General features: G+C 42.9%; 1 protein-coding gene across 2 annotated transcripts in view; it reads right to left on the reverse strand.

The window, feature by feature from the left end:
• Positions 1-24,245, reverse strand: part of PDE7B (phosphodiesterase 7B) — a 471,343-nt gene that overhangs the window by 271,278 nt on the left and 175,820 nt on the right. For both annotated transcript variants that reach the window (XM_029058083.2, XM_007672935.4), the window contains exon 2: positions 11,965-12,025. In XM_029058083.2, coding sequence (XP_028913916.1) covers positions 11,965-11,971 — 7 coding nt within the window. In that variant the 5' untranslated portion in view covers positions 11,972-12,025. The remainder of the gene's footprint in view (positions 1-11,964; positions 12,026-24,245) is intronic.

The raw sequence follows: 24,245 nt of genomic DNA on the forward strand, positions 1-24,245 counted from the left end.
CAAGACCCACTAAGACTGAAAAATTAGCAGACTGAATAAAACATTCATTTGGCTGTTCCTTCTTTCTGTAACAGAGTGACACTTCTGGTTTAAGTATATGCTTTGGACCTTTTTTTAAAAAAGAAAAATCTGAATTATTCTTCTCTCATAGGTTTGGAACAAAGAACAGCCACTTCAAATAGTGGGTGTGAAGGGAGCTGTGTCATTCTGGAATCTTCCCACCATTTTTCCTCCAATTGGCCAACTTCTCTGCCACCCCACCTTTAATCTTGCCTCTCCAAGTTGGAAGATGAAGTGGAGCCTTTGGAAGATAAAGCCTGATGACTGTTTTGGGTCAAGCCTCAAGTAAGCTCACTCCACAACAATGTCAATTCCTCCTCCTCCTCCAGTCTGCCAGGTTTGTTGTTTGGTTGCCACCTTTCTCTGAGGAGGAGAGGTTGCTGGTCATGTTCATGTGTGTTTGCACTTTCCTTTGAAACCTGGATACTCATTTCTCTTAGGTGATGAAATATTGATTTTTGAACACAACTCTCAAATGCAGTGGGATGGCAGAGAAACCCCTGCTGCCCACAGACCTTCAGGCTGACCGTCTCGTCGAAACTTAGCGGGAGCCCAGGGTCAAATAAAAATATTAGGAGACAAAACAATCTTCCTACATTTGGTTTCTTGACACAGTTTTCTGCCTGATGAATTCTGCTTTCCTGGAGTGGGTTCTAACTGACTGTTGGAAGAAAAGTAAATATGTCTCAGGCTGTATCCACCAGTGGTCCATTTAAATAGAACAATGGAGAGTTCTTCAAACTGAAAAGTCTGTTCACATTTGTTTGCAAAGCAGAAGTCCAGGTAACCTGCACTCCTCTGTCTTTGGTTAAATGCATCATCGTTCCTGAGCCCTTACAAATCTGATTTTTTTTTTTTAATATATGACTACAGGCGTAAGAACCCCATGAAAGAACCAGGTTATGGCCCTTTGAAAATGCAATTGGATCACAGATGGTTGCTTCGTGGAGTGCATTGCCAGTAGGCTTACAAGCAATTAGTCATGTTCTATTCCAGAACCAGGCCCAGAGTAATGGCCAGGCACTAGAGATAAGTAAAAATTATACTGTAAATCTCTTCCTGCCTTCTTTTATTTAATGGAAATGTGCTATGGGATACGGAAGGTCCCCAGATGAAAAAGCTTTAGAGCCAATAATTTATACTATAGACCACAGAAAATGCAGTCCTAAACCAATCAGTCTCACTACTGCCTCATTTCTATTCCTGGCAAGAGAGCAAGTGCAAATGTTGTTGGTGTCTATGTGTTTTTTTTTCCACGAGCCAACTCTGGTTCAGATTCCCTCAGGTGGTACGATATTCTTTATTGAGAGCACGACCTGACTTAGCCAGCAGTGTAGCTTATAGCTCAGGACTACTTGAAACTCAGCAAGTATGTGGCAGGATACACTCCCTCTTATGGCTGGTGCTGCCTGATCCAAGTTTAAATTATTGTTATCATTACTATTTTTAATGGTATTTAAGTGTTTATATGCCAAGCACTATCCTAGATACAAGTACATCAGGTTGGACATAGTCCCTGACCACATGGGGCTCACAGTCTAAGTAGGAGGGAGCAGGATTTAATGCCCATTTTACAGATGAGACAACTGAGAGAAGCAACATGGCTCAGTGGAAAGGGCACGGGCTTTGGAGTCAGCGGTCATGGGTTCGAATCCCAGCTCTGCCACTTCTCAGCTGTGTGACTGTGGGCTAGTCACTTCACTTCTCTGTGCCTCAGTTATCGCATCTGTAAAATGGGCATTAAGACTGTGAGCCCCACGTGGGACAACCTGCTTCCCTTGTGTCTATCCCAGCGTTTAGAACAGTGCTCTGCACACATAGTAAACACTTAAATACCAACATTATTATTATTATTATTAGAGAAATTAGGTGACTTGCAGATCACACAGCAGATTCGTGGTGAGTGGCATTAGAACCCAGGTCCTCTGAGTGCCAGTCCCATGCTTTTTCCCCTGGGTCATGTTGCTTTTTGAGAGGAATAGCTACTCACAATCTAATGGCATTGATGGCAAAATACTTTGAAAATCTAAAGTGAATAGGTTACAGAAATGTAGTCTTTTTATAGAGAGGAGTCGTGATTGCTGTCACTGGTGAAAAGTAAATGTTCTAGCAAAAGCCCTGAATCAAAAGCTACTTCTGGGCAAGCAACACATCTTATACTTCTCTGTTTCTCCCAAACAATCTCAGGCCCCCAATCTCCTCCAAACTTTTCCACGCTTTCAACTCCCTCCTGAAGCTTCCACACTCCCTCCTCCCTCCACCTTAACCCGAGGAATTATTCAACGATTTTGTTGGCAACAATACCATCACATCAGAAAATTATTCACACATTTGGAAAATTAAAAGTAAAACAACAACTCTACAGTATATTAATGATCACCTTTAGGCAAAGATGACAAAAAATAGTACTGAAGAAGAAAATCATAATTAAGTAACTACAAAATATTATTAGTTCTGAGCACTACACGAACACATCTTTCACCATTCCATTTGGGCTGGTGAACAAAGAACAGGTAAATATCCCTTCCAGTTACCACACATGTACCCACAAAATCTCTAATTTGTTTTCGGGGTTAAGACGTACTTGTACAGTATTGTTATCTTGAGTCAGGCAAGTTGTTTTGGATAAGAAAAAAGTATTTAAATTAAGAATTCTTGGGGTGGGAGGATACTTTCTGGAAAAATTGCACTGAAACTCAACTGTCCAGAAAGCTCTCATATTCTTCAAGATCTGAGGGAAAGAAGATTCCACTAGCTTCTCTGGCACTAACAACCCTGTCAGAAAATTCATTTTTGTGTCTCATCTGTAACCATTCTCCTGCAATTTTAAATCCATTTCTCCTGTTCTTTCCTGGATGAGGAGGAGATCAGCTAATCGGTATCTTTCTCATTATAACCCTTTGCAAGCTAGAAGGCCATTACTTGGCTGATTCTTTCCGTTCTCTTCTCCCCACTGAATAATTCCAATTGCCTTAATTTTACCTCATCCTCTGCCCCCACTAACTGCAGAATTCCCTTGCTATCTTGACATTCAGGGATCTCTCTTTGGGTGGGCCTCTGGCCAGCTGTGTCTAGAGGCTAGTATCAGATTTTTGCAGCACCTTGCTTGTGGAGTGGAGGAGAAAGGGAGAAACGGGGCAGTTGGTACTTGGATAGGAATCGAGTCTCCTCCTCCAACTCTAAAATGCAGGACCCCTCCAAAGATTTTTATTAATGGACCAGAAAAGCAAGAATACTTAACTGATCATCCACTGTCTCTTGAAATTAGGGGATCTTCAGAAAGTCTAATGAATGGAAATTCAAATCGCCCTTGCAAGGATTACTCAGTATCAATCAATGGTATTAATCGGGCACTTGTGCTGAGTATTGTACTAAGTATGTGGGAGAGAAGTAGCCTAGCCTAGTGGATAGAGTAAGAGCCTGGGAATCAGAAGGATCCGGGTTCTAATCCTGGCTCTGCCATGTTTCTGCAGTGTGACCCTGGGCATGTCATTTCATTTCTCTGTGCCTCAGTTTCCTCAACTATAAAATGGGGATGAAGACTGTGAGCCCCATGTGGGACAGGGACTATGTCCAACCCGATTTGTTTGTAACCACCCAGCGTTAAGAACAGTGCCTGGCACGTAATCAGTGCTTAAAAATACCACAATTATTACAGTACAGCAGAATTAGCAGACACATTCCCTGGCTATAATGAGCTCAACGTCTATTCTTTTGGAAATGTGTAAGTAACTTAGTTACAGTGCTTTGTGCTCTTTTTTTTTTCCAATTTTATTTATACACATCACTGAAACTAACTCTGCAGGGCAAACACAGCAACCAATGGTATTTGCTGGTTGATGACATCATTCCTCAGAGTAGTTAAACAGTTTCCTTTAATAATTCGCCTGAAGAAAATTCAAGCTACTCCACTGATATTAATTTTCTGATTGTCCAGTGTGGTATTCTAGGGGGCTGTTTGGTGACAATGAAGGATACCAGGCCTGTCGGGCAGGTAGCAATTGAAGGATGGGAGATTCCCAGCTCCCAGATCCCAGCTCTGCCACTTGTCAGCTGTGTGGGCAAGTCACTTAACTTCTCTGTGCCTCAGTTACCTCATCTGTAAAATGGGGATTAAGACTGTGAGCCCCACGTGGGACAATCTGATTCCCCTGTGTCTACCCCAGCTGTTAGAACAGTGCTCTGCACATAGTAAGCGCTTAACAAATACCAACATTATTATTATTATTAGATTATCTTCAGAGGCTTTGTAGAGATGACCCCCAGAGACATATTTGTAAAGTGCCAAGCATTGTAAAAGCCAAATGAATCAGCACAACCCTGGACAATCTCTCCAGGGATGCAATAAGGCAGGGGATGTTGGTTACCCAACTGGTGGCAATGCTGGATGCAAAAATAAAGCCTCACCAGCAGTGTCAGCTTCAAACAAACATGGAGATAATTTCATATAGCATATTGCCCATAAATCAAGATGACATTGTATTTAAGATAATCCCCCTCCTACACACTGAAAAAAGGTGATATTTTAAAATGGAAAGATAATCTCTATTAGAGCCAAGTTTATGCAAACAACTTCCATGTTTTCAAGGTTGATAGTGTGGTGAAACGTATATTAAAAAGTGACATCTTAAGCTTTCCATAGTCAATTCCTTGTCCGATAGCTTTGTTTCCACCGAAGTCGTACTATGTGCTGATCACTGTTCTAAGATAACCAGGTCCTTCACGGGGCTCACATTTTAAGTAGAAGGGAGAACAGATATCCAATGCCCATTTGGCAAATGAGAGGATTGAGGCACAGAGAAGCTTAGTGACATTCCCAAGGTCACACAGCAAGTAGGTGGTGGAACCAGAATTAGAACCCAGGTCCTCTGACATCCAGGTCTGGGTTCTTTCCAAGAGGCCACACAGCTTTGGTAATTATATCATTTCTATTAATTTCACTAGCTCGTCCCCTCCTTTTCCTCCCCGACCCTCCTGCAGTGTCCAGTAGAATGCCACCTTTGTGAATACTTTGTGATCGTGATGATAACATAGATCAGCCCACAACAGAGTGTGGAGAAAGTCCCTTAGAAACGGAACACTGTCACTAATGCCAAATAAACAAAGCAGAAGTTTCAAAAAGAGGATAAGGAAATTGAACTCTGCCTGAGACCCACAAATGTAGAATTATAACTTGAAAGCACTCCATTGTGAAAGTAAAGAATAAAAGAAAAATAAATTGTCAGCAGGAGATGAGTTTAAAGTGGAGGTTTCTCCTCTGCAACATTTTATTAAATGCTCTTGATAGGGTAGATTGAATTTCTTCCACATTTATTGTTGTTTCACAGGACTTGTGATAAGCACGTCAAATGCTATGAGAAATATCGATCAAGTTGCTTTGAGTAGCCTCTAGATAGCCATTTTAAGTAATGATTTAGCATATCTAGAGAGTAATCTCCTTCAAACCAATTCCATTAATATTCCCTTGCCACTGCAGCAATTGGGTAACAATGGCCCTTTTTAGTTACTGGAGAGAAAACACACAGATGCCACTCTTCCATTCATGATTTTAGTGTGGCTAGGGAGCAGTTGAAGATAATATCAGGCTATGAACCCACTCCCAGTCTATAGATCTTCCTCTCTTCTCTCCCCACCCATCTCATCCCAGGCACTGATTTGGGCTGACTTGTTCATTTGCAAATGAGGGATAGGACTTAAAACAACTAGATATCAAGTCACCTCAGGCTGGATGGAAGTGGGGCTAGACAAGGGAACCCGGCTGGGGTTAGGGCAAAAGAGGGAGAGAGGAGGAGGGAAAGGATGAGGAAAGGAGGGAGAGGAGAAAAAAAAAAGATGGAAAGTGGGGGGGAAGGAAGAGGAGTGAAGTAAAAAGGCTAGCTGGGAGAGGATGAAAGGGGAGATGGGAGAGGACAAATTGAGAGATGGGAGAGGAGGAAAGGAGAGATGGGAGAAGAGGAAAGGAAAGAAACAGGAAAGAAGAAAAGGGGAGGAAAATGGGGAAAGAAGAGATGGTGAAGGAGAGATGGGGAAAGGAGAGACAGGGAAAGGGAGATGGGGAAAGGAAAAGGAGAGAAGAGAGAGGGAAAGGAGAGAAGGGGGAAGGAGGGGAAGGGGAAGGAGAGAAGGGAAAAGAGAAAGGAGTGGGGAAAGGAGGAGGAAAGAAAAAGGGGGGGAAGGAGAGAAAGAAGGGGGGAAAGAAGAGAAAGAAGGAGGAAATGGGAGATGGAGTAAGGTGCGAGGGGAGAAAGGAAAGACAGGGAAAGGAGAGAAGGGACTTGGACTGTAAACTCATCCCTCTAGACTGTAAGCTCGTTATGGGCAGGGAAGGTGTCTGCAGCTTCTGTTGTATTGCACTCTTCCAAGCACTTAGTACAATTGCTCTGCACACAGCATGGCTCAGTGGAAAGAGCACGGGCTTAGGAATCAGGGTCCATGAGTTCTAATCCCGGCTCTGCCACCTGTCAGCTGTGTGACTTTGGGCAAGTCGCTTTAACTTCTCTGTGCCTCAGTTACCTCATCTGTAAAATGGAGATTAATATTGTAAGCCTCTCTTGGGACAACCTGATTACCCTATATCTACCCCAGCGCTTAGAACAGTGCTTGACACATAGTAAGCACTTAACAAATACCAATATTATTATTATTATTATAGGTAGCACTCAATACCATTGATTGACTGAAGAAAGAAGGGAGATGGGGAAAAAGAAAGAGGGGAAATGAAGATAGGAAGATGGGAGGAAAGGAGGAAAGGGAAAGGAGAAAAGAGAGAAAGAAGGTGAGGTAAAGGAGAGAAGGGAAGAGGGAAAATGGAGAAAGGAAAAAGAGGAAGGAAAGAGGAAAAGGGGTGGAGGGGGAGAAGAAACAAGGGACAGGACTTGTTTGCCCCACCACCACATTCCTTCTGGCTTCCCTCCATTACCCTAGGCATTTGACACTGGCAGAGCCACGACACAAGAGGGACAAACTGTGGAAAGAACAAGGACTTGGGAGTCAGAGAACATGGGTTCTAATCCTGCCTCCGCCATTTGTCTGCTGTGTGACCTTGGGCAAGCCACTTTACTTCTCTGTGCCTCAGTTACCTCATCTGTAAAATGAGGATTAAGACTGTGAGCCACATATGGGATTACCTGATTATTTTGTATCTACGCCAGGGCTTAGAACAGTGTTTGGCGCACCGTAAGCGTTTAACCAATACTATCATTATTATTATTGTCTAAGCAGTTGTTGTAGCTCATCTTGTGGTGGGGCAGCAATGCACTGTGGGGAAAAATAGCTTGTGCTGGACTTGAGTGACCAGGTGAAAGATGCAATTGGAATGATCCCGGCTCTGCCACTTGTCTGCTCTGCGACCTTGGGCAAACCACTTCACTTCTCTGTGTCTCAGTTAACTCATCTGTAAAATGGGGATTAAGACCGTGAGCCCTATGTGGGGTGGGGACCCTGTCCAACCCAATTTACTTGTATCCATCCAAATGCTTAGGAAGTGACTGGCACATAGTAAGCACTTAATGAATACCATAATTATTATTATTATGCAGCCCTGCACAAGTCAGAGGCCAGTTTCTTGGCCACCAGGTCTGTGGAGAAGCAGAAGGCCTAGCATCTGCCAAGGCCTATTAAAATCACATCTCCTCCAAGTGTTCTTTCCTGATTAAGCCCTCATTTCCTTTTCTCTCTCTCCCTCCTATGTTGCCCTTGCATTTGGCTTTGCAGCCTTTATTTACCCCTTCCTCAGTCCCATGGCACTTATGTACTTATCTGCAATCTGTTTATATTGATATCTGTATTCCTTATATGATTTCTGTATTCCTCTATGGACTACGCTCATTGTGGACAGGCAACGTGTCTTCCAAATCTGTAACTCTGTTATATTGTACTTTCCCAATCGCTTAGTACAGTGCTCTGCACACAGTAAGCGCTCAGTAACTACAATTTATTGATCGATCAAAGCCTGAATCAATTGCTTTTGGGGCTGTGAAAAAATAGGAGTTTCTTACTTGGCCCAAAACACAAGATGTCAGCAGCACCAGAAATTCCTGTTAAAACATTGAGAAGCAATGTAGCCTAGTGGAAAGATCGTAGGTTTAGGAATCAGAGGACCTGAGTTCTAATCCTTGCTGTGACACTTCATTCCTGTGTGACTTTGGACAAGTCACTTAACTTCTCTGTGCCTTGGTTTTCTAATCCATAAAATGGGGATTCAATACCTGTTCTCCCTTCTACTTAGACTGTGAACCTCATGTGTGACATAACTAAATCCAACCTGCTTATCTTGTATCAACTTCCACACTTAGTTCAGTGCTTGGCATATAGTAAGTGCCTAACAAATTCTGTTATTATTATTATTGTTCATTGCTTCAGTAAGAACCAGAGGTGAGTGAAGCAGCAGCAGAGACTGTTGGCAGAGGAGGAGGAAGCTGTCAGTGACTCAGGAGCTCAGCATTTTGGGTGGTGAGATCTAAAGATCTAAACTATCTAGGATCACCTGGTCATGGTGGGTAAAGTGTTCCCTTCCAGTGTTAGACACTTTACCCACCATGACGAGATGATCCTCCAGCTAGTGTTCAGAATCCTCTTTTGCCACACCTGCAAAATTTACAAATGTGTTCAGTTCTTTCAAGCCACCTTTTAGATATAGAGGCAGCATGGTCTAGTGGAAAGAGCATGGGCCTGGGAGTCAGAGGACCTGGGTTCTAATTCTGATCTTCCTGTTTCCTGTTGTGTGACCTTGGGCAAATTGTTTAATTTCTCTATGCCTCAGTTTCCTCATCTGTGCACTTGAATCTATGACATTTCATTTGATTTTTTACCCCACAGCATATATATATATATATGTATATAAATACACACAAATTCTATATTACAATTTATTTATATTAATATTAATGCCTGTCAACCACCCCCCAGACTGTACAGTTTCTGGAATTGTAAGCTCATTGTGAGCAGTGAATGTGTGTGTTGGATTGTTATACTGTACTCTCTCAAGTGCTTAGTACAATGCTCTACACAAAGTAAGTGCTCAATAAATACAATTAGACTGACTGGCACACAGTGGGTGCTTAACAAATATCGTTTAAAAAAATGAAAAGAAATAGAGAATGGTCCTATTTTCCAATCTCCAGAATTGACCAGAGAGGCTACGGGTTGCTCTGCCCTCTCACTACCACTGATTTGGGCTTCCATTTTTGAACCATTTTTGGAGGCTGCCTTACAGCCCAACAACTGGGAAGTTATCTTCTTAAACCAGGCCTATGCCTAGCTAGAGGAGAGAATGGAGAGAGGGAGAGATCTGTTACCTAAACACAAGATGAAAGAGGGCATTAGCATCCTCCTGGATATCTGGGAAATTTAGGCTCATTGGATTTCAGAGGAGAAGGGAAAACATGGAAGTAGAGCTAGTTGGAACCCATACAGAGGGATAACCTAGGGACTCTCTCCTTTATTTACTGTCTCTGCTATGCTACTAGATGAACTGGAAAAGATGAAAAGAAAATCGACCCTCCATTGTATTGAGTAAAAAGCAAAAAATGAATGGGATGTTAGAAATAGAGGGGAAGAGGAAGGGAGAGATAATAACTATAATGATAATTGTACTGTTTATTAAGCACTTTCTACATGACAAAAACTCTACAAAGCCCTGGGAGACACAAGACAATTAAGTCAGACACAAGTCCCTGTTCCACATGGGACTCATTGCCTAAGTAGGAGGAAGACTAGGTACCAAATCTCCACTTTACAGATGAGCAAACACATACAGAGAAGTTAAACGACTGGCCCAGGGTCACAAAGAAGGAATGTGGCAGAGCTGGGATTAGAACCCAGATTCTCTGACCCCCAGACCTGTACTCTTTCCACTATAGATATTTCAAATACAGGGCATTCCTCCATTATTCTGAGACTTGTGATGAAGGCTGTAGGGTATCCATACTATTCATTTTCCCTCTTTAGTTTTGTTGCTGCTTTGGGCCAGTTCTCTGCACACTCTCTCATCACCAAAGAGTAGATGGGGGGTGGAAGGGAGGCGGCGTGATGATTAGAGATGAAATTTGGCAGTTTAGGCATAACTGATTTGTACAGAACAATGTAGTAACCACGGACAAAATGAGATTTAGGGACTAGTGGGGTCTTTCATTCATCTCTGTTCTCTAGTTATATGGAGAATGGAGAATTGATCTATATGGTGCAGTTCTTGAAGTGAAGACCAAGGCCTAGAGTAAAAAAAACCAACAACTAACAGTGTATTGACTTTGTGGAGCTGAGTCACTCAACCTCTCTGCCCGGTTTTCTTATTTGGGGAAATAATATCACCTTCCTCTCCTGAATGGGTGTGTGCAAGCTTATGAACCTGCCTCTGGTTCAACAGTGAGTGGTGTTTATTGAGTGTTTTCTGTGAACCAAGTGCTTAGAAAAGTACAGTACGGTAGAGTTGGCAGACATGATCCTGTCCAGACTGTAAGCTCGTTGTGGGCATAGAACATGTCTATCGCCTCTGTTAGATTATGCTCTCCCTGAAGTTTAGCACAATGCTCTGCACACAGTGTTCAATGAATATGATTGCTTGATTGAAGGAGCTTACAATCTAAGGGGTTATGGAGGCAAGAGTCAGATTCCCTCTATGCCTTCTCTAATTCCCTACTTGAAGCAGGTTTTCTGCTAAAGGAGAAGAATCACTCAGTGGATCAATCAATCAATCATATTTATTCAACAATTAGCGAAGCACTGTACTAAGCGCTTACAAGGGACCTTTTGGCAGATGGTGCCCCTTGTATGCCAGGAGTTGGAAAGGGTGGCACCTATGTTTGATATGCCATAAGCAGAATCATTTCCATATAGCTATTGTGAGTTACCTTTACTAATTACATCTTGCCCTTCCCTCTATGTAAGAGAGATGGGTTTCAGATTTCAGTATGTTCTCAAGATGAGAATATTACATAAAGGCCAAGTTTTATTCATTCTGATAATAATTGTGTTTGGTTGCTAAGGCCACTCACTTCATAAGAGAAGCAGCATGGCCCAGTGGATAGAGTGCGGGTCTGGTAGTCAGAAGGACCTGGGTTCAAACTGCTAGCTCTGCCACTTGTCTGCTTTGTGACCTTGGGCATGTTACTTCATTTGTCTGTGCCCCAGTCCCCTCTTTTGTAAAATGGGGATTAAGATTGTGAGTTCCATGTGGGATATGGACTATGTCCAGCTTGATTAGCATGAATCTACTGTAATGCTTAGTATAGTACCTGGTAGATAGTAAGCATTTAAATACCATTAAAGAAAAAACAAAGAAAAACACAAAACAGTGACAAACTGCTTGCTTCAGAATTCACAACAGAGTTGCTCAGATATGCTGTTCTCCCTGAAGGTGAATTTAAGTTGGAAATCCAAACATCTAAAAATATTCCTTACCTACCCTCTAATCTATTGCTTATTAACTATCAAGAAATAATTCTTGCTTGCAGAAGTACCAAATTTTACCTATGCACCGCTTTAAAAAAATTAAAAGACGGAATTCGTAATAATCAGTGGCTTCTAATTTCTCAGTCAGGATGCTACAAATGGAGAGGTTAAGTGCATTTGCAGTGTAGGGCATAATGTAATGCTCAGCACAAATTGAGTGTTGAATATATATTTAAGAAGGAAAAGGAAGAGGAGGAGGAGGAAAAAGAGGAGAAGGGGAAAGAGGAGGAGAAAGGGAATAGATAGGAAGGGGAGGTTGAAAAGGAGGAAGAATGAGAAATTCATCATCATATGATTGAAATCTATGTTTACCAGACACTGCTTATCATAGACATTTAACGTTCTTGTAGCAGCAACCTGTAAACCACCGCAGTTATACTTAGATTAGAAGCAACAGAAAAAAAGTAAAACATCGGTCTGCCAGAATGTAGCACTCAGTATAAGAAAACATCTTACCTAGCATGCGAACACATTTGGCATTCTGATCAGGGCTATCAAACAAGATTTCTCCACACCTCTGAAAGAGAAAGGTTTTAAAATTTAATTCAAGACTCTGCGTAAGCATTTCCAAGACAGCACATGAATGCAAAATGGCAATGAGAACAATCTTCCTTTATTTTCATGGAACTCTGAAGACCCTTAGGGCTCCACAGCTAAGTCTTCAGGTCTCAGTTGTAGGCCCTTTCAATACAAAACTTTCTGCACTGGGTAAGCTGCAGATAGATGTTAATGAACAAAGCAAAAATCTTCAGCAATCCTCCTCCTTGTTCTCTGGATGGGACTAAGTCTGCATTTTACCTAGAAAAGCCTTGTTCTAAAATGTCCAGAGATTGAATTGGGAAATTAATGAAACTGTGAGCCCCTTGTGGGACAGGGACAGTATCTGCCTTGATTATCTTGCATCTATCCCAGCACTCAGTACAGGGCTTGCCACATAGTAAGCGCTTAAATACCACTATTTTTAGGCATGCAGTTTAGTTGAAGGATGGAAGAGGGATGGCTCAGACTGTACGTACAAATGAAGAGTTGACATCCTCCCGCGGTCCTGAAACGCCCTCCCTCCTCACCTCCACCAAACTAATTCTCTTCCCCTCTTCAAAACCCTACTTAGAGCTCACCTCCTCCAAGAGGCCTTCCCAGACTGAGCTCCCCTTCTCCCTCTACTCCCTCTACCGCCCCCCCTTCACCTCTCCGCAGCTTAACCCTCTTTTCCCCCCATTTCCCTCTGCTCTTACCCCTCTGCCTTCCCATCCCCTCAGCACCGTACTCGTCTGCTCAACTGTATATATTTTCATCACCCTATTTATTTTGTTAATGAAACGTACATCGCCTTGATTCTATTTAGTTGCCATTGTTTTTACGAGATGTTCTTCCCCTTGACTCTATTTATTGCCACTGTTCTTGTCTGCCTGTCTCCCCTGATTAGACCGTAAGCCCGTCAAACGGCAGGGACTGTCTCTATCTGTTGCCGACTTGTTCATTCCAAGTGCTTAGTCCAGTGCTCTGCACATAGTAAGCGCTCAATAAATACTATTGAATGAATGAATGAAAGAGTTAAATGGTGCCATTCTAGACAATATCTTATAGTGAAAATAGGAAACCATGATCACCAGTCAGGGGAGACATGATATACCCCATAGTGAGTTCTGTTTTGGTGCACTGGTGGTTCAGCAATCCACAGTGTGGAGCAACGTTGTGGTTGTGCTACTTTGTGTGTGTGGACAGACTCGGAGGTTGGGTGTTGGTAGAAGTTAATAATGAGAAGCAACGTGGCCTTGTAGAAAAAGCACTATCTTAGGAGGCAGAGGATCTGGGTTCTAATTCTGACCACCACTTGTCTGCTCTGTGACCTTGGGCAAGTCACTTTACTTCCTCTGTGCCTCAGTTACTTCCTCTGTACAATGGGGATTAAAACTGTAGCCCCATGTTAATTGGAATGTGTCCTAGTTTATTAGCTTGTACCCACCCCAGAGCTTAGTATAGTGCCTGACACATAGTAAGTATTTAACAAATACCGTTTTTAAAAAATGGTGAATTTTCCAGGGTATGAAATCCCTCCAATTTAGACTGTGAGCCCCATGGAGGATTTGGTGTTCAGCCTGATTGTCTTGTATCTAGCCCCAGTACTTAGTGCAATGTCTGCCACATAGCAAGGGCTTAACAATTTCCATTAAAAAAGGAAAAAAAAAGTACAGAATTGTGTGATTACCCCCAAGCAGCATGGCCTAGTGGAAGAAGCATGGGCTTGGGAGTTAGATGACCTGGGTTCTAATCCTTACTCGGCCACCTGTCTGCTATGTGACTACGGCAAGTCATCATCATCAATTATAATTATTGAGTGCTTACTATGGACAGAGTACTGTACTAAGCACTTGGGAGAGTACAGTACAACAGAATTGTCAGATAAGTTCCCTGAACACAACAAACTTGCCGTCTAGAGGAGGAGACACACATTAATATAATTTACAATATATAATTTAAAGATAAGAACATGAGTGCTGTGGGGTTAATGGTGGGGTGAATATTAAATGCTCAAAGGCCACAGATCCAGATGCCACAGATCCAGATGCCCCAAAAGGGAGAGGGAGCCAGGGGAAAGAGAGCTTAACTGGGGAAGGGCTCATAAAGATGTGACCTTAAAATGGCTTTGAAGATGGGGATGTTGGTGGTCTGGTGTAGACGGAAGGGGAGGGCATTCTAGGCTAGAAGGAGAATTTGGAAAAAGGGTCAATAGTGAATAAACTGGTGTTAGAGGAGTGGAGTGTGTGGGCTGGGCTGTAGTAGGAGATCAGTGAGGTGAGGTCAGACAGGACAAACTTAATGAATGCTTTAAAGTCATTGATAAGGAGTTTTTGTTTGATGTGGAGATAGTCACCCATTGGAGGTTCTTGAGGAGTGGAAAAACATGGACTGAACTTTTTTTTAGAAAAATGATTCATGCAGCAGAGTGAAGTGGGTAGAGACAGGTGACAAGAAAGATGGTAGCCACATAGAGATGGTAGTTGAAGTTGTGGGAGCAAATGAATTCTTCAAGGAGCAAGGAGACAGCGAGGAGACAGATGCAGTCATCAAGATGGGCTAGGATAAGTGCTGGTTTCAATGTGTTTCAATGTGTTTGCAGTTTGGATGGAGAGGACAGGGTGGATTTTAGCACTGTGTGAAGGTAGAACCGACAAGATTTGGTGACAGATTGAATATGTGGGTTGAATGACAGAGATGAGTCGAGGACAACGGCACAGTTACAAGCTTGTCAGTTAGGGAAGATAGTAATATTGCCTACAGTAATGGGACAGGCAGAGAGAAGGCAGGGTTTGGGTGGGAAGATAAGGAGTGGTTTGGACATGTTTAGTTTGTGGTGCTGGCCAGACATACAGGTACTGAAGGTAGGAGGAAATGCAAGACTGCAGAGGAGAGGGGTCAGGCCTGGAGATGTAGATTCAGGAATCAGCCACACAGAGATGGTACTTGAAGTCGTGGGAGCAAATGAATTCTTCAAGAAAGTTAGTGTAGGTAAAGAATAGAAGGGTACCCAAAACTGAGCCGTGAGGGACCCTCACTGTAAGAGGGTGGGAGGCAGAGGAGGAGCCTGCAAAAGAGGCTGAGAGGGAGTGCTCAGGGACACCCCCATGGATACTGAAGTCCTCATGGATCAATTTAGAGATGGAGAAGGAGAGAAGAAATGTGAGAACATCATTAAGAAGGTTGGAGGAGGGACCCGGGGGGTGATAGATAACTGTGAAGCGTAGGTGGTAGAGGCAGATGCTATGGACTTCAAAGGAAAGGAAAGAGAGAGATGGGAAGGTGGGATGGTGCGAAAACAGCATTGGGGAGCTGGAAGGAAGTTGACTTCGTCTTTCTCAGTGAATCTTGGGGAGTGGGAGAAAATGAGCCCTGGCTGGAGAGAGAGAAGCAGAGGAGTTACTTAAGCTGCTGTGCCTTGGTTTCCTCATCCATAAAATGGGAATTCCTTCCTGTGAGCCTCATGTGGGACAGAGACTGTATTCAACCAGATTTTTTTTGTATTTATTCCAGGATTTAGTACAATGTTTGGCACATAGTAAAGCCCTTAAACACCCCACGGTTATTATTACAGACCAATAATAATTGTAGTTGCCAATAACAAAGTCATGTCAGAGCCTAGACCCTGATCCATTTACTTTTGTGCTGGGCAAATAATAATAATTACTGTATTTGTTAAGTTCTTGCCAAGTGTCAAGCACTGTTCTAAGCACTGGGGAAGATACAAGGCAATCAGGTCAGACACAGTTCCTGTCCTACATAGGACACACAACTGAAATAGGAGAGAGAACAGGTATTGAATACCCATTTTACAGATGAGGCAACTGAGGCCCAGATAAGTCAAATGACTTGCCCAAGGTCATACAGCAGACATTTGGAGGAGCCGGGATTAGAGCGTCCCCCGCCCCCCCCCCCAATCCTCTGATTCCCAAGACTGCGCTCCTTCCTCTAGATCACATTGCTCCAAAGCAAGGCAGCACTGAAAGTGAAGCCAGGTAACCCTCAGGGATGATTTTAAAGGATGCTACAGCTGCTGCAGTAAACGCCAGAGTTAAACAAGTGATAAGAAAGTGACCGAATTCCTTTTTCTTCTGGAAGCAGTATCAGATTCTGTCCTAAATCCTCCAGGTCTGGACCACTCCTCCTTCACACACCCTCCATCCCACCTGAAGACCATCTCTCCTTTTAGAAAGAACTTCAACAGGAAAGGACCCTTAACAGGGCTGAGCCGCCAACCCAGGGCAGGAGAACCAGAGGTTCCTTTCCCTTCAACTGCCCCCCTTTAGTAGAGGAACAAACCAACCGACCAACCACGAGGGGCATCGATTCAGGAACGTTCTGAACTCTTAGAGGACCTCGAAAATTCCAACCGGGACCAGGGAATAAATTTGGTCCCCCTGGGACCATCTTCCTGCGTAGACCTGCACCATCCATTCATCCGGATTTACACTTAGCTGTCTCACAGAAGCAATGATTTAGTGTGCATTGCTGTTGCTGAATGAGCTAAACACCATTCAAAAGCAATGACTCTAAGGAATTACAATCTGACATGACGTAATCCAGCCCGCATAACAACACAGATTCATCTATAGAAGCTATATTAATCACTTTTGAAGTGTGGTTCAAATTAATCTTCTTGATTTTGTCAAATTTGATGGATTTGAAGGGAGTTCCATATCCCAGGGATAAGGGCAATTAATAGGCAGAGATTCGTGTGAAGTGAGTGTTGTAACTTGCCCAGTATGGGAAAGATTTGTGTTTGTTCTCAGTTTGAGGAAGTTTGTGAATGATGTCAGGGAGAAGTCTTGGTAGAATTGGTAGGTGGGTGGTTGCAGGTTGACAGCATGGAATAGGCCACAACAATAATAATAATAATGTGGGTATTTGTTAAGCGCTTACTACGTGCCGAGCACTGTTCTAAGCACTGGGGTAGATACAGGCTAATGAGGTTGTCCCACATGAGGCTCAGTCTTCATCCCCATTTTACAGATGAGGGAACTGAGGCACAGAGAAGTGAAGTGACTTGCCCACAGTCACACAACTGACAAGTGGCAGAGCCGGTTTTCAAACCCATGACCTCTGACTCCCAAGCCCGGGCTTTTTCCACTGAGCCATGCTGCTTCTCTAGTAGAAGTTAATCTCATCTTCCTTTGCCATTGATCCTTTGGTCATGACTTTTCTCCCACCAAGAACTACTTTCCTCTTCACATCCCATAGACTACCAGTCTCATCTTCAAAGCCTTATTAAAATGACTTCTCCTCCAAGCAGCCTACTAAAGTCATATGTACATATCTTTATAGTCTCTAGCTTCCCCTTACCTATCATTTATTTATATGTCTGCTTTCCCCTCTTGAGGGCAGGGAGCATGTCTACCAACTCTATTGTACTGTATTCTTCTAAGCACCGAGTGCTGTCCTTGCACATAATAAAACCTCAATGTTATTTTTTTGAGCACTTACTTTGTGCAGAGAATACTAATAAGCACTTGGGAAAATAAGGCATGCTAGAGTTGGTAGAACTTCCAATCTACAGGGAGGAGCTTGCAATCTATGATAGCCAGTAGTCTGCTAGTAGTAGGCATAGTAGCCACCTTTCAGGGACAGGGAGATGGGGAACTATTCAAAGCAATTTACTGTTTAAGTTAGTCTATTGTTAAAATCTTGTCAGTCTTTTCCTTTTGCTTTCCCTTTCTCTCTCTTTCTTGAAATGTTGATGGCTAAGAGATGCGTTGGAAACGTGCCTGACCATAAAGCAAGTAAACACACAGATTGATTGATTGAGAAAGGTTTGCTGAACTATAATGAAGTGAGGCGGCAAGAAGGAAGGGGAGGAAGAGAGTGGGAATGAATTCTGAAGTTCAGTCTAGGACTTCAGAGTCAGGGTCCCTAAAGCCTATTCTTCAGATCTAGGAAGAACTCTTCCTTTCCAACTAAACAGCCACCATCCTGCCTCTAGCTCCTCACCCACACCATGATTATGTCTACTGCATCAGTTTCCTCATTGCTTTTCCATCCTTCATCCTCTCCCCACTGTGCCATGCTTTAAGAGGACCTCTTAAAACACTCCTTGACCCACAACTCTCCTCTCTTCAAAAACCTCCAATGGGTATCCATTTCCCTATCAAATGGAACTGCCCAATTATTGGCTTCAGCTCTCAACCAGCTTTTCTCATCTTACATCTTGGGTCTCTACCCACTATTCCCCATCTCTCTCTGCACTTCTCCCAAGCTCACCTTCTAACTGTACCTTGCTCTAAAATTAAATTGTGATTTGGTTAAATGTCTACTAAATGCCTAACACTGATGGGACAGATACAGGTTAATCAGGTTGGACACAGTCCCTGTCCCCCATAGAGCTCCCAGTCTAAGTAGGAGGTTGAAGAGGTACTGAATCTCCATTTTACAGATGAGGAAACTGAGCCCCAGGGAAATCAAGTGACTTGCCCGAGGTCACACAGCAGGTAGTGGCCAAGCTCAGATAAGTGCCCAGGTATTTTGACTCCCAGGCCCGTGCTCCTTCCACTAGCAGGCCAGACTGTTTCTCAATTTACCCATCTCCAATCCCCACTTCATACTCCTTCCCAATTCTAGAACTCCCTTCCCCTTAAAACTGGGAATACCACAGATATTCCCATCTCAAAGTCCTCCTAAAATTCCATGACTGATTCTCAACATCCCAAGATACATGAGCCCAGCAGCCATTTTTAGCACTTTCAATCTTCATTCACCCTCAACCCTTCTGTATATATGCATATTTACTTATTCAGCTATCTTATCCTAACATTCATGTTATCATCTGTTATATCCCTTTTGCTTCCAATACTGGGAAATAGTTAATGTCTGTTTCCCCTATCTGTCTATGACCCAAGAGGACAAAGACCGTGTCTTTTCTGATGTACTCTTCCAAGAACTTAGTAAGGTGCTCTTCACGTGATAAATATAGACCGGTGATTTTTCTATGTCACTTGCCATAAGAGGATACAATCTCTCTGCTTTAGTGCATTTGTCCATTAGAGAAGCAGTGTGGCTTAGTGGAAAGAAAACAGGCTGCAGTGTCAGAAGACATGGGTTCTAATCCCACCTCTGCCACTTGCCTGCTGTATGACCTTGGGCAAGTCACTTAACTTCTCTGTGTCTGTTACCTCATCTGTAAAATGGGGATTAAAAGTGTGAGCCCCACAAAGGACAACCTGATTACCCTGTATCTACACCAGCACTTAGAACGGCGGCTAGCACAAAGTAAGCGCTTAATAAATACCGCAATTATTATTATTACTAGAGATACCAATACAGACCAACTAGCTGACTCTTAGGGCTATTGGGGGAACTTGTGACCTATTGACCCATCTTACCGGGAAGGATGGATTACACTGCTCTTCCCTTTGGAAGCGCTTGGACAACAATCAACTCTTTCAGGGCAGTAGGACCCATTTAGCCCAAAAGTGCCTACTAGGGAGAACCTTTGTGACCAAGAAAGGAGCTTAATGCATTTTGAAAGAGAAAGTGTTTCGATTCTGCTCACTCGAGGACCAGGTCCACAGGTTCTAGTGGCGTTTCGGCTCCTTTGAACACAGGTGCTATGGAAAATTCCAAGTGCCACATTATATAACTGATCTTTCAAAATCCAAACCAAGTGCATAATCACATCCTAATTCAGAATGATAGTGAAATCAGCAGGCCTCTTCTGAAACATAGTGAAGTGCCAATCCCTAATTTTCTCTCTTTTTAGGTTCACTGCATAGAGTTAACTTATTTCAATTGCAGGGGAGAGAGGAGAGATGTTGGGGGGGGGAGAGGAAAAATGAAATCAACCTTCAAAACAAAGATACTGTTCTTCTCTTCAACTATAATGAGTTGTTGATGAATTTAAAGAGCTGGTAACTTGTTACGAGTCCTTTAATTGCATTGCTTTGTAATGTGCCTGATTATAGCAGCAGATTTTAATGTAATACCCAGAAGGGATCTAATTGCTTTCCAGACTTCAAAGTAACCAGATTCTTTCCAGCCCCTTTTTCTCATCCGACCCGCTTTCACTGGAGTCAGAGCAGCGGTATCGCATCAGTGGCTGAGTCTGGCTTGGCTGCCGTCCCCCAGAGCCGCTCGGGGGGATGAGCAGCGTGGTGTAGCGTGTACAGCACGGGCCTGGAAGTCAGAAGGTCATGGGTTCTAACCCGAGATCCGATACCTGTCTGCTGTATGACCTTGGGCAAGTCACTTCACCTCTCTGTTCCTCAGTTACCTCATCTGTAAAATGGGGATTGAGACTGTGGGAGCCCCACATGGGAGAAGGAACTGTATCCCACCCAATTTGCTATAATAATAATAACTGTGGCATTTGTTAAGCACTTACCATGTGCTAGGCACTGTACTAAGAGCTGGGGTGGATACAAGCAAACGGCACTTAGTACAGGCTAAGTACAGCTTGGAAAGGCTGTGTGGCTTAGTGGAAAGAGCATGGGCTTTGAAGTCAGAGGTCCTGGGTTCTAATCCCAGCTCCGCCACTTGTCACTTAACTTCTCCATGCCTCAGTTATCTCATCTATAAAATGGGGATTAAGACTGTGAGCCCCACCTGGGACAACCTGATAACCTTGAATCTATTCCAGTGCCTAGAACAGTGCTTGGTGCACAGTAAGTGCTTAACAAATACTATCATTATTATTATTACAGTGACTAGCACATAGTAAATACTTAAATACCACAATTACTATTATTATTATGACCCAGGTCCAGAGGTGAGACTGAGGCCTAGAAGGAGTATATCAGAAGCCCTGGGACCTTTTATGGTAAGAGGAAAGGGAGACTGAGGCACAGTAAAATGGAAAACAAAACACTTTCACTTCCTGAGCTGAGGTAAGGAGGGCAGCATGGAAATTAAAATGGAGACATATGTGATTTTTGAGGAGCTATTTTAATCAAAAGGTAAAATAGCATAGGGGATGATTTGATTTTACAACACAAAATGGAGAATTGGGACCACCAATTCAAGAAAGAAAACAATCCTATTGAGGAAAAAGTCGATTTTTAAAAAATATTTTAGAGTCAGAGTAATCCAGGCTGCTTGTCTACACTAAGATTCAGCAAGTAATCACTTTACTTCACATGAAGCCTACCGATCAATATGTCCTGGAGAATTCACTGCTACTGAAATTTTGTCTAGATTCTTCAAAGTGTATTGGCATTTGGGGTTTTATTCTCCAAATATTTGGTCAGTAATAATGGCCACAAAACTCAGGGAAGGAGCTGCTGCCTGGGGAGCCGTAGGAAAGGAGAGAATTGTGGACTTTCACTTTCTAAAGACGTCTCTTTTATGAAATACAGCCCTGCTCTAAAGCTGTTAAATTCCAGATCAGTACCTTTTCCTTTTGGCAACAAGGAGAAGAGAGAGAACAACATTTCTTCTTGTTTTCCAAGAACTTTCAAGTAAAACTCATTAGGGATAAGGGAAAGTCTTTTCAAATGGAAGGGAATCAGCTTTATAGGGGGAGTTGTCTCATTTGCATAGAGCTTACTCTGTATTTTCCAAAAGCACATTTGAGGTTTCTTGACACTTTCCTGTGGTAATAAATTTTACTCCTGTAAATGGCTGAAGGTAAATGGTTTATGCAGAACAAAGTTCGTTGTTTAAAAGCCCTGCCTCTGTTTGCTGGCTCCATTTTGCAAAATGTGCAGCTTTGTGCTTAAAAGGAGAGAAAAATTCAGACTTGGAAAACGTTTTTGTTAATGCCTTTTGGTGCCAAAGTGGACAGAAAGCGTCTGTGTTCCTATGGAAAGCTGAGAAGTATAGAGTCATTTTAGAAGGAATAAATGATTCTTTTATCCACTTCTCTTTTATATTGGATTCTATTAATTTTTAAACTTCCCTGGCCTCTTTCGGGGAAGGAAAAAGACAAATAAATCCATCCCCTTTTCACACTAAATGGCCACCCGATTCTTTGTTTTAAATCAACTTAAACATTCTGAATTAGAAGAGACAATCACATGCTCTCTTTGGAGACAGATGAGTCCAAAGTTTCTGACTGGAACCATTCAAGATAGGACTGGAATTAGCGTGACAGCCATACACTCCTAATGCTCCTTAAAGTTATGGAGATTTGGGAAATTTGTCAACATGGATTTTGGACATTGGTTATTGCTATTTTTTATAGGCTAAATGCCATAGTTGACCAAAAAAAAAAACCCAACCCCCCAAAAACAAAGTTTTTCCTATTGGGAAGAGTCTTTAAACTATTTAAAGGTCACAAATTATAGAGACACTCTATAATTCAAGGAAAATGCTTGCAAACCTAAGAAAAATACTTTTTTTCCCATTGTTTGACATATTGAGGCAGCACGGACTAGTGGAAAAACCCTGGGGCTGGGAATCAGGAGGCCTGGATTCTAGTCCCGCTTCTGTCACTTGCCCTCTGTGTGACCTTCATTAAGTCACAAACTCTTTATGCCTCAGTTACCTCATCTGTACAATGGCAATTCATCTTCCCCTTACCTCAGACTGGCCACCACATGGGAAAGGGACTGGGCCTAAACCAACTCAGGGAACAATATTTTGGAGTAGAGAGTTGTACATACATATTACTTTAGAAGCTCTCAGACTTGACCATTTTAGTGTTCAGAGTGGCTAAGGATGGATTAAAAACCGGCAGAGGTCTGACTCTGAGAGTAAATCACCTCAGAGAAAGCCAGGTCACAGCCTTACATCCCTCTCAACTCTTCCCCTTTTTTCCTTTCTGGAGGCTGTTCCAACTGAGGTCTGAAGCACTGTGGCCTAATGACAGAAGCACGGGCATAGGAGTCAGAGGATCTGGGTTCTAATCCCAGAGTTGCCAAATGCTTGGGCTAGTCAAGACTTTTCTGTGTCTCTGTTTCCTCAACTGTAAAAATGGGATTAAGTCCTACTCCTTCCTACTTAGACTGTGAGGAATCTAGATACCAGGCTAACTTTAGCCACTTAAAATTCACCCTCACCTGCTATAATCTGCCCTCTCTTCCGCTGAGCAACACTAATAATAATGATGATGATAATGATAATGATAATATTAATAATATAGCATTTGTAGAGGGCTTACAGGGAGATGCAGCATGGCCTAGGGAAGAGCAAAGGGCTGGGAGTCAGAAGATTTGGGTTCTACTATTAGTTCTGTAAATTGCCTATGTGACCTTGGGTGAGTCACTTAACTTCTTTATGCCTCAGTTTCCTCACTGGTAAAATGGGAATTAAGTATCTGTCTCTCTCTCAACTTAGACTGTAAGTCTCAAGTGGGACAGGGACTGTGTCCAACCTGATTGACTTGTACCTACCCCAGTGTGTAGAACAGTATTTGACACGTAGTAAGCACTTAAATACCATAATAAGAATAATAGGGTGTGCTCGCAAGGCCCCAGGAAAGGATGGCTTCAGATGATAAGCAAGGCTAGAAGGGAAGCTTTGAGGAGCAGTACAGCTGACATTGCCGTTCCCAGATAGGAGATCCTCAGAGAGTCTTCCTCCTCTCTCTGCCCCTCACTCCCCACGTGGGTTTATGCCTAGGCCTTGGTCAGAGCAGTCTGGGCTCCAGCCATGTTTCATGCTCAGAAGCAAAGTTAGTTTCTGCTCTTGCATTGAATGACATCAAACAAAATCCCAATCTCTCTAGTTTCCTGGGCTTCCCCGATAATCAGTTCATCAATCAATGGTACTTACTGGGCACTTGCTATACGAAGCATCTGGAAGAGTACAATATAACAGAGTTGAATGTTCTGACATTCTTTGAGGTAATCAGTCAATCAATTGTATTTATTGAGTGCTTACTGTACTCAGAGTATTGTCTCTTATACTATACTCTCCCAAGTGCAAGTTCCCTAACCAAAACAAGCTTACAGTCTAGAGGGAGCTGCTGCTTCCATCTGCTGCTTTAGAGAAGCAGCGTGGCCTAATGGATAGAGCACAGGTCTGGGAGTCAGAAGGACCTAAGTTCTGATTCCAGCTCCGCCACTTGTCTGCTGTGTGACCTCGGACAAGTCACTTCTCTTCTCCGTTCCTCAGTTCCCTCATCTGTAAAACAGGGATTAAGACTGTGAGTCCCATGTGGTTCAGGGACTGTGTCCAACCTGATTAGCTTGTATCTACTCCAGCTCTTAAAACAGTGCTTGGCACATAGTAAGTGGTTAACAAATACCACAATTATTATTATCTGCTGTCCATCCAGGGAACCCATGGGGCAGCCACCCCAAATAGCATTG

The sequence above is a fragment of the Ornithorhynchus anatinus genome, chromosome 2 (assembly GCF_004115215.2).
Source record: "Ornithorhynchus anatinus isolate Pmale09 chromosome 2, mOrnAna1.pri.v4, whole genome shotgun sequence".
In the NCBI taxonomy this organism is placed as follows: Eukaryota; Metazoa; Chordata; class Mammalia; order Monotremata; family Ornithorhynchidae; genus Ornithorhynchus; species Ornithorhynchus anatinus.